This window comes from Dendropsophus ebraccatus, chromosome 1 (assembly GCF_027789765.1).
Source record: "Dendropsophus ebraccatus isolate aDenEbr1 chromosome 1, aDenEbr1.pat, whole genome shotgun sequence".
In the NCBI taxonomy this organism is placed as follows: Eukaryota; Metazoa; Chordata; class Amphibia; order Anura; family Hylidae; genus Dendropsophus; species Dendropsophus ebraccatus.
In genome coordinates, this window is record NC_091454.1 from 230972043 (window position 1) to 230982853 (window position 10811).

The 10811-nt window shown below is 50.9% G+C and overlaps 1 protein-coding gene and 1 non-coding gene across 2 annotated transcripts; both read right to left on the reverse strand.

Annotated features, from left to right (window-relative positions):
• Positions 1–1570: 1570 nt before the first annotated feature.
• Positions 1571–10317, reverse strand: EIF4A1 (eukaryotic translation initiation factor 4A1). The gene is made up of 11 exons (XM_069950173.1): positions 10263–10317; positions 6369–6417; positions 6012–6144; positions 4293–4432; positions 4005–4173; positions 3663–3772; positions 3193–3336; positions 2590–2727; positions 2286–2375; positions 2122–2201; positions 1571–1910 (listed from the first exon to the last, which is right to left on the reverse strand). The coding sequence occupies exons 1-11, from the start codon at positions 10283–10285 to the stop codon at positions 1766–1768; spliced, it is 1221 nt and encodes a 406-aa protein (XP_069806274.1). The 5' UTR covers positions 10286–10317; the 3' UTR covers positions 1571–1765.
• Positions 3403–3540, reverse strand: LOC138781857 (small nucleolar RNA SNORD10). The gene has a single exon (XR_011361574.1). It is a non-coding gene; the product is annotated as a small nucleolar RNA SNORD10 (small nucleolar RNA).
• Positions 10318–10811: the final 494 nt, after the last annotated feature.

Here is a 10811-nt window from a genome sequence, read left to right on the forward strand (position 1 = left end):
TTTTTGGCTGATAAAACCTATTACAGAGTTTCTTAAAATCGCTTATACTACTGATTTCTGCAATAAAAAAAAAAAAAAAAAAACATGACAGTTACTCTAACACTTTACTTGTCCTTAAATTATTCCTAATAATTACACGGCATTAGTGATTACTGACAGCGATCAGGTGACTATAGAAGCCGCCAGGATGTAGCACTAATCCTGCTCATTACTGAGAGTGATCAGGAGACTATAGAAGCCAGGATGTAGCACTAGTCCTGCTTATTACTGACAGCGATCAGGTGACTATAGAAGCCGCCAGGATGTAGCACTAGTCCTGCTCATTACTGAGAGTGATCAGGAGACTATAGAAGCCAGGATGTAGCACTAGTCCTGCTTATTACTGACAGCGATCAGGAGACTATGGATTCCAGGATGTAGCACTAGTCCTGCACATTACTGACAACGATCAGGTGCCTATAGAAGCCGCCAGGATGTAGCACTAGTCCTGCTCATTACTGACAGCGATCAGGTGACTATAGAAGCCAGGATGAAGCACTAGTCATGCTAATTACTGACAGCGATCAGGTGACTATAGAAGCCGCCAGGATGTAGCACTAGTCCTGCTCATTACTGACAACGATCAGGTGACTATAGAAGCCGCCAGGATGTAGCACTAGTCCTGCTCATTACTGAGAGCGATCAGGTGACTATAGAAGCCAGGATGAAGCACTAGTCATGCTAATTACTGACAGCGATCAGGTGACTATAGAAGCCGCCAGGATGTAGCACTAGTCCTGCTCATTACTGACAACGATCAGGTGACTATAGAAGCCGCCAGGATGTAGCACTAGTCCTGCTCATTACTGAGAGCGATCAGGTGACTATAGAAGCCAGGATGTAGCACTAGTCCTGCTCATTACTGAGAGCGATCAGGTGACTATAGAAGCCAGGATGTAGCACTAGTCCTGCTCATTACTGAGAGCGATCAGGTGACTATAGAAGCCAGGATGTAGCACTAGTCATGCTAATTACTGACAGCGATCAGGTGACTATAGAAACCAGGATGTAGCACTAGTCCTGCACATTACTGACAGCGATCAGGTGACTATAGAAGCCGCCAGGATGTAGCACTAGTCCTGCTCATTACTGAATGCAGAGTTCTTACCAGGCATTGTTACATTACATTATATTACACTCATCGTCCAGTCAAAAAACATGCGACTAGAGCGGTAGTGCAGGCTCCACAGCGCCCCCCGGCATTGCAGCACTTCATCCATTTCCCACCAAAAACAGCACTAAAAGAAAATGGGGGGACGGGTGTTAGCGGGGCTGAGGGACAGGGGGGAGGGGAAAGCAAGAGACAAAATATATATTGCAAAAGAGGCTTTATTAATAAATACTATACAGAGCAAATAAAAGGTTCCAACAATTTGTCTTTTTTGGAAAACTTTGGTAAAAAAAAAATTGTAACTATCCAAATTGATGTCCAATTTAGGGGCGGGGCTTAAGTTTGGTCCACTGATTTGGTGGGAAAGATACGGGAGGATTAGTGTTCACTTTAGATGAAGAAAACACAATACGAGTCGTCTTTACGGCCACAATAACCTCAAAATAACATTTATTGGAAACAAAAATGAATATAAATCATTATTTCATGGCATACAGGGAGTTGTGCTCCCCCGCCGCTCTGCTGAGGGAGGGCCGCCGGGGGGTATTTTTTGTATTTTCCATTATTCTCTTTTTTTCGGGTTTTTCTCTTTATCTCCCCGTATGGGGGGGGGGTCTAGATCAGATCTGCCACGTTCATTGGCATCTCCTCAATGGTTGTGTTGTAAAAAGTCTCAATGTCCTTTAACGTGCGCTTGTCCTCTTCAGTCACCATGTTGATCGCGACTCCTTTCCTACCGAAACGGCCGCCGCGTCCGATCCTGCGGGAGGGGGGAGGGAGAGGTGAGTACAGGGCCTTTGCTGGCTATGCATTATGTCGGCCATGTTTAAGTTGCGAGAAGCTACGGAAGGAGCAGTAATCGCGGTGGAGCACGGCCGTGTTAGTCTGCCAGGTGTCTACGTTCTGCGGGCAGCATGGCGGCTGTGCAGAGAGGGAATACACCTGGCACCACACACTCTGCGGGCACTCACCTGTGAATGTAGTTCTCTCTGTTGGTTGGCAAATCGTAGTTAATGACCAGGGAAACCTGCTGTACATCGATTCCTCGGGCCTGTGGGGGAAGGAGACGTGTCAGCCATGACATTGTACACAGTACACTATAGGGAGGCGATACATAAAGCAGCAGTGCACTCACCAGCAGATCAGTAGTAATGAGGACACGACTGGAGCCGGACCTGAACTCCCTCATGATCACATCGCGCTCTTTTTGGTCCATGTCACCGTGCTGAGGAGGAGGCAGAGCGGATTAGTCTATGAGCCACATACAGACACTGTCCCCACAGCATGAACCAGCCGACAGTCACATGACCACTGGGCTGGGATGAATATGGGGTAAGGGTCTATATACCCCTGTCAGATATAAGATCACCCACCACATGGCAGGGCCTTGCCCAGTGACAGGGGCAGAGCAGGAAGGGTACAGAAGCAGCAGCACCTACCAGTGCAGACACGGTGAAGTCCCGGGCGTGCATCTTCTCCGTCAGCCAGTCCACCTTCCGGCGGGTGTTGATGAAGATGACGGCCTGTGTGATGGTCAGGGTCTCGTACAAGTCACATAACGTGTCCAGCTTCCACTCCTGCCCAAGGAAAGAGTATAGTGAGTTACAGCTACTACAACTCCCAGCATCTGTGCCCACAGCATGAACCAGCCTACAGTCACAGCTACTACAACTCCCAGCATCTGTCCCACAGCATGAACCAGCCAACAGTCACAGCTACTACAACTCACAGCATCTGTCCCACAGCATGAACCAGCCAACAGTCACAGCTACTACAACTCCCAGCATCTGTCCCCACAGCATGAACCAGCCAACAGTCACAGCTACTACAACTCCCAGCATCTGTCCCCACAGCATGAACCAGCCGACAGTCACATGACAGCTGTGCTGGGATGAATATGGAGCGATTCACTCTTCCCTGGTCAGATATAAGATACCACGTCACATGACGCGCCCTTGCCCAGTGACCAGGGGGCCGTAGTCCTATGATGCGCCCTTGCCCAGTGACTGGGGGGCCTTAGTCCCATGACACTGATTGCTCACCTCTCGCTCCACATTGACGTAGAACTGCCGGATACCCTCCAGGGTCAGCTCCTCCTTCTTGACCAGGATACGGATGGGGTCCCTCATGAACTTCTTGGTCACTTCAAGCACATCTGAGGGCATAGTGGCCGAGAGCAGCACCACCTGTAAGAGACGCTTGTGTTATGCCAGGTGGTCAACCAGAGCCCTCTATACTGGGCTGGGCTGTCAGTTTTCAGATAGGATGGTGTGATCATATGTCCCAGAATCCTCTGCTCCAGACTGTTCTGACCCACAGGACGCAGGCCAGAGAGCCGCAGCAGACAGACACGGGGCTCAGATGACACGCATGGGATATCATCACGAAACTGCACGCAAGATGGGGTCATGTCTGGTGTCCTGCAGTATACCAATGGGGTCAAATCTGGTGTCAGGGGGGCGGTCCTGCCCACCTCCCCGGTGGTCATGAATCATGGCAGCCGCCACCTTACCTGGGCGTTGCTGCTCAGCTTCTGGAAGATGTCGTAGATTTGATCCTTAAATCCTCTGCTCAACATCTCGTCGGCCTCGTCCAGCACGAACATCTTAATGTATTTAGGGGCTAAGGAGAAGATGCAAGAATTAGGATTCTGAGAAACCACAAGTCTCAGAAACAAATCTACTAAAAAAAGGTGTCCCCACAGCATGAACCAGCTGACAGTCACATGACAGCTGCGCTGGGATGAATATGGGAGATCACTCTGCCCCTGCCAGATATAAGATCCCACGTCATGTGACGGGTCCTTGCCCAGTGACAGGGGGTGAGGGAGGATGGAAGCTCGGCAGATACTCACATAGGTAGCGCCTATTCAGCATGTCAAACACTCTGCCAGGTGTTCCCACAATGATGTGTGGCGCCTCAGACTGCAGCTTCTGCACCTCTGCCCGAACATTGGTGCCTCCAATACAGGCGTGGCAGGAGGCGCCCATGTAGTCTCCAAGAGCCATCACCACCTTCTGGATCTGGAAGAATAGGAGACGTTACACCGGGAGTCCATGGCCAAAGGCCGAGGACCCGAGCCCCTTCAGCATCTGGATGAGCCATACACCAGCACCACCAGAACCCCTCCCCCGACACTTACCTGCTGCGCCAACTCTCTGGTTGGTGCCAGCACCAGGGCCTGTGTGGCCTTCATGTCCAGCTCAATCTGCTGGAGAATAGAAATGGCAAAGGTTGCTGTTTTCCCAGTCCCAGACTGAGCCTGAGCGATAACATCATAGCCTGGAGGAGGAAGAGGAGAAAGGAGGATGAGGAGGGTATCACGTGTAAGGGTCATAACTAGAGGAGAGTTCAGAAAGAAGCAATTCACTCATCTTTACTGTAAGAGCAGTGACACTATGGAGCTCTCTATATACCTTAGTGTAAGAGCAGTGACACTATGGAGCTCTCTATATACCTTAGTGTAAGAGCAGTGACACTATGGAGCTCTCTATATACCTTAGTGTAAGAGCAGTGACACTATGGAGCTCTCTATATACCTTAGTGTAAGAGCAGTGACACTATGGAGCTCTCTATATACCTTAGTGTAAGAGCAGTGACACTATGGAGCTCTCTATATACCTTAGTGTAAGAGCAGTGACACTATGGAGCTCTCTATATACCTTAGTGTAAGAGCAGTGACACTATGGAGCTCTCTATATACCTTAGTGTAAGAGCAGTGACACACTAAGGAATATAGAGAGCTCCATAGTAAGAGCAGTGACACTATGGAGCTCTCTATATACCTTAGTGTAAGAGCAGTGACACTATGGAGCTCTCTATATACCTTAGTGTAAGAGCAGTGACACTATGGAGCTCTCTATATACCTTAGTGTAAGAGCAGTGACACTATGGAGCTCTCTATATACCTTAGTGTAAGAGCAGTGACACTATGGAGCTCTCTATATACCTTAGTGTAAGAGCAGTGACACTATGGAGCTCTCTATATACCTTAGTGTAAGAGCAGTGACACTATGGAGCTCTCTATATACCTTAGTGTAAGAGCAGTGACACTATGGAGCTCTCTATATACCTTAGTGTAAGAGCAGTGACACTATGGAGCTCTCTATATACCTTAGTGTAAGAGCAGTGACACTATGGAGCTCTCTATATACCTTAGTGTAAGAGCAGTGACACTATGGAGCTCTCTATATACCTTAGTGTAAGAGCAGTGACACTATGGAGCTCTCTATATACCTTAGTGTAAGAGCAGTGACACTATGGAGCTCTCTATATACCTTAGTGTAAGAGCAGTGACACTATGGAGCTCTCTATATTCCTTAGTGTAAGAGCAGTGACACTATGGAGCTCTCTATATACCTTAGTGTAAGAGCAGTGACACTATGGAGCTCTCTATATACCTTAGTGTAAGAGCAGTGACACTATGGAGCTCTCTATATTCCTTAGTGTAAGAGCAGTGACACTATGGAGCTCTCTATATACCTTAGTGTAAGAGCAGTGACACTATGGAGCTCTCTATATTCCTTAGTGTAAGAGCAGTTTGGAATTGACCATTGGACCATACATACAGCCACGGCGCAGGACTCACAAAATGACTCCAAGGACCTCAGGAGTGTCTTTCTTGGGCTATGCTTCTCTATAAATATATTACAGGTTATGGCCACTGGATTACATGTGATTGGATGCTGATCAGGGAATATTCTGCCATTCTAGAGTATGGATGGAACTTCCCCCTGTGATGGGGCAATTGGCATCTGCCTCATGTAGACCCCCCCCCATGTATATACAACCAGCACTATAAATGTAGGGACCCCCTCATGTATATAAGGACACCCATGTACGTAGAGACCCTCTTACTCACCCTTGATACAAGGTAGAATAGCTCGCTGCTGAATGGCAGACGGTTTCTCAAAACCATAAGCGTAGATTCCTCGCAGAAGGGATTCAGAGAGGTTCATATCGTCAAAGCTGTCCACCACCTCATTCCAGTTGCTCTGCAGGGGGAGGAAGGGGTTTATACTGGGGCCGGGCACACCCGGGGTTACACACACACACTGCAGGGGGGTTATACTGGTGCCTGGCACACCCGGGGTTGCACACTGCAGGGGGAACACACCAGGGGGTTATACTGGGGCCTGGCACACCCGGGGTTACATACACACTGCAGGGGGTTATACTGTGGCCTGGCACACCCAGGGTTACACACAATGACACTTACCTCAATGATGCCATCAGGCTCCATGCCCTCGGGCCCATTGTCTCTGGATCTGGAAAGAACAAACATAACGTCATATGGGGACAAGAGTCAGCGACCAACACCATACAACACCCCCTATATCACCCAAGCTCAGCCCTGTCATGTGACCATCAGTAAGTGCCATGTAGACAGGTCCCCGCCCTCCTGGCTGTATAGAGTGTGCACAGTCTGATGCGGACATGAGCGCCCCCACCCTGTTGGGTCCCTTTCTCCCCCGACTGGAGCTCTATGAGGGCTCAGTATCTGGTGCCACGTTCGGTCCCTCATCTTGCCTCCATCAGTCACCATGATTTGCAGCCTACCCATCCATAGGACATCGGGCACCGCCAAACACCACTAGACCACCAGGAACCACATTTAAAGCCCCTTAGGAGCCCATTGTCATATGAATATGGGACGTAAGGGGTTAATTCCTGCTGACAGCGATCGGCCCCCAGCTCCCATTATACCAAAAGGGCTGCACTGGGACGTACTACTAAGGTCCCACTGCAGCTAAGGGTTAAAGGGGTACTCCACAGAAAATGTAATTTTAAATAAACTGGTTTCACAGGTCTCAGACTAGACAGAATACACCACTTCCTGCAGGACATACAGCAGCTGATAAGTACTGCTAGATTGGAGGCCGCGTCATCAGCTGCTCAGCCGCGATTGGCTGAGCATAACTGCGGCGGAGGGGGGGCGGCGGCGATTCGGCCGTCCGTCCGAAGATAACGTTTGGCACAAGATGGCGGACGGGCTTGACACGGATCAGGTAATGTATAATGCACCAACACTTCCGGGTACACAGGCGGGGGTGGTGGGACATGGGGCGATTCACAGGCATAACGTACATTACAAAGTTGTATAACTGTGTAATGTGTGTTATTCTGTGAATAATTTTTTAGCACCGCACTTCCCCTTTAATTTGAATTTCTCCCTCTGGAAGTCCCCAGTCCCAGTAACTAGCCCTGGGGGCGGAGCATTGTGTAGTCACACCTCCTCCCAGCTGGTAACACCTGACTGGTAGTCTGAGCACAGGAAACCTAAAGCAAAGTCCTGCGCTTGGGCTCCCTATCAGTGTTCCATGCTGGGAAGAGGGTGGAGCCAGCTGCTGTGGCCCCACCCCCATGACTAGTTACCAGGACAGAGTAACAATGATTTCTTGCTGCCCTGCTGGAGAGCTGTGCCTGGCAGCTATAAGGTACTGGGGCCAGGTTATGCTATTTGGGAGTTACTGGTTTCCTTTTAGTGTCAAAGAGGAGGAGCCTAGCTGCACAATGTCTTCCACCTGCCCCTCCAGGGCGGCAGAAGGTGAAGAGGAGCCAGGTGGCAGGCATCTTCGTGCAACTGGTATACACATTATACATCACTCCAGTGACATCACTGCTGCATTCAGCCAGCCAGTCTGAGGGAGGTGGGACATCTCTGCAGTCAGTGACTGGCAGGGGCACCAGGATGGGTAAGTATCACCACCTCCATCTCCAGTGTCACTGACTGGCAGGGGCACCAGGATGGGTAAGTATCACCACCTCCATCTCCAGTGTCACTGACTGGCAGGGGCACCAGGATGGGTAAGTATCACCACCCCCATCTCCAGTGTCACTGACTGGCAGGGGCACCAGGATGGGTAAGTATCACCACCCCCATCTCCAGTGTCACTGACTGGCTGGAATACCAGGATGGATCTTCTTCCAGAAATCTGCTGACAGCTAGTTGTCTAGGTTCCCGACCATGGCTCTAAAAGCAGTAATCCGACTGGTGTGTAGAGAGATCTTATCTACATGCATCAGCCAGATCACTGCTTTTAGAGCAGAGTGGTGGTCAGAACCTAGACAACCAGTTGTCAGCAGTGAGGGAATGACAACAAGGAGACTGCTGAGAAACAGATTTACAGAAGCCTTAAAGGGGTACTCCACTCAACGTAACTTGATATGTAGCTACCCATAGTGAGAACAATTCCTTCCATACTTATTATCTATTCAGTCTCCTTCCCCAGTTCTCAGCTGCTGCTTTCTGCTGAATACACAAAAATCTGCGTGTGAACTTCTGTCTCCCCCTTAGCCCCTCAGTGTTGCAGATAAAGCCAGCCGGGGACTTGTTTACATCAGCTATCTCAGAAGGGAGAGGGGGGGGGGGGGGGGGAGATTATTGTGTTTTCAACAGAAAGCAGCAGCTGAGAACTGCGGGAAGGAGACTGAATAGATAAGTATGGAAGGAATTGTTAAGCCTCACCAGGGGCAGCAACATATCAAGAGTTATGAGCGGAATACCCCTTTAATGTGCCCCCGGCATAACTATCACAGTGTACATCAGAGGGGACGGGCGGGGAGATATAACAGGTCTGTAATGAATCACTGTTAGTTCTCACACTATATACCTAAGCCCTGTAGCCGAGTTCTCCCCATCTTGTATCAGGATCATGGCGGAGCGGGGAAAGTAGGACCAGAGCGGCTGAGATACACGACACCGAGAGGTGGAAGCCTCCGCTACAGGGCTTCCCTCTCCATAGAGCACAGGGCATGGGGATAAGCCCTAAGTAAAGCCAGTATATACAACCCCCCTGCTATATACACCTCCCACCTATATCACCCGCCAGGTACATATACCCCATCTATAGTATATCCGACAGTCACTGCTCCCCCTGCTGTATACAGGGGGCGGTAGCATACAATCCTGAACAGAGATACTACATGTGATATCTGCCATGTTTAAAAGGATTACACCACCTGTATACACACACTACCACCCCGATCATTTATATACACACACTACCCCCCCCCCCCACTGTATGTATATATACACCCCCACCACCATGTATATACAGAGGATACAGGGTAATAGCTTCACTACAGCAGTAACACGTCATCCTGCCCCCAGTACAAGCCGTATATAACCTAATAGGACACCACCCACCGCATGCTGACTAATAGCCGACCCTGATCTATAGTGTCACAAACGCCCACTGCCCAAGCAGATGTACATATTACCTGCTGCCTACATTCCCTGTATATACGGTAATCACCACACACCGCCGCTATACATAGCTGCATATACGGTAATTACCACACAGACCTTCGCGGTACATAGCTACATATACGGTAACACACCGCCGCATATACGGTAATCACCGCACAGACCGCCGCATATACGGTAATAACCGCACAGACCGCCGCATATACGGTAATCACCGCACAGACCTTCGCGGTACAGCTGCATATACGGTTAAAACGACACCACCGCGGTACATAGCCACATAAACGGTAACACCGCCGCATATACGGTAGTCACCACACCGCCGCACATACGGTAATCACCACAGACCGTCACCACACCGCCGCACATACGGTAATCACCACAGACCGTCGCCGCAAATAGCTGCATATACGGTAATCACCACAGACCGCCGCGGCACATAGCTGCATATACGGTAATCACCACACCGCCGCGATGCATCACGTCACCCGGTTCCCGGTACATACTAGCCGTGGCCCACCACACGGCTCCACCCGCTGTCCTCCCTCCGTCACCCTCCCGGTGGCCACGTGCAGCACCGGAAGTGGCCGCCATCTTAGAGGGAAGCTCCTCGGCTGCGAAGCGGCCGCCATCTTGTCTTCTCCCCTCCCCCATCCTTCACCTCGCGGCGCGGCCACGTGCGGGCGGCGGCCCTGGTGTGGGGTGCGGGTGGGGCAGGAGGATCGCCGCGCCGGGAGAGCCGCGTAGCCGGGTGACGGGAAGCCGAGGCCGCGGACACCCCCGGGAGAGGACGGAGCAGAGTCCGGGGAACAGGGAGCAGTAGAGGCGGGTGTCCTCCTCATAGAGCGGGCGGTGCGGGGTCCCCGGGGCCGAGGCCTGAGCGCGGCCCAGGACATTACTCACCGGTTGTCGTAGCTCGCAGACATTCTTCAGAGCGGAAGCTTTCTAGAAGCCGGCGAGCGCCTTATATATACAGTCACTGTGTCCCCGCCCACTCGCACTCCTATTGGCTAACGTAGAACGTGACGCACCCTCTCACGGGAGGCGGGGCTAGCCGGCTTTGTGGTAAATGGTTGCAGCCATTGTCAGTCACCAAAAGCTGAACCGGCTCGAAGAGTCATTGGTCGCTGGTCTGCAGAGCTCCGCCCCCGGCTGCGACGGATTCTTTCTCCATCTACCCCTCCCCATTGCGCCACCTCCATTCCTTTGCGCCAATAGACATTGGCTAGAAACAGCACGTGACCTCATGTCAGCGCGGCAAACGCGCCAACCGTCTTTGTCGTTCATTGGTTGGCACTGATGTCGTTCAATACATTGTGGCCTCTTATTGGTTTACACTAAAGTCACTTAAACGAAGCTGGCATCTGATTGGTTACTGTGGTGCCGCCCTAGTATTCCTCCAGGAAGTGATGTAGTGTCTCGTCCCTGGGCCCTAGAGCTCGGTGTGCGGCC

Bases quoted from the DNA above. Each gene is read 5' to 3' on its own strand.
- EIF4A1 (XM_069950173.1), bottom strand. From the start codon at position 10,285: ATGTCTGCGAGCTACGACAACCG. The intron at 6,418-10,262 runs GTGAGTAATGTC...TGTTCTTTCCAG, and splicing joins TCTGCGAGCTACGACAACCG to ATCCAGAGACAATGGGCCCG. The intron at 2,728-3,192 runs GTGAGCAATCAG...TTCCTTGGGCAG, and splicing joins ACGTCAATGTGGAGCGAGAG to GAGTGGAAGCTGGACACGTT.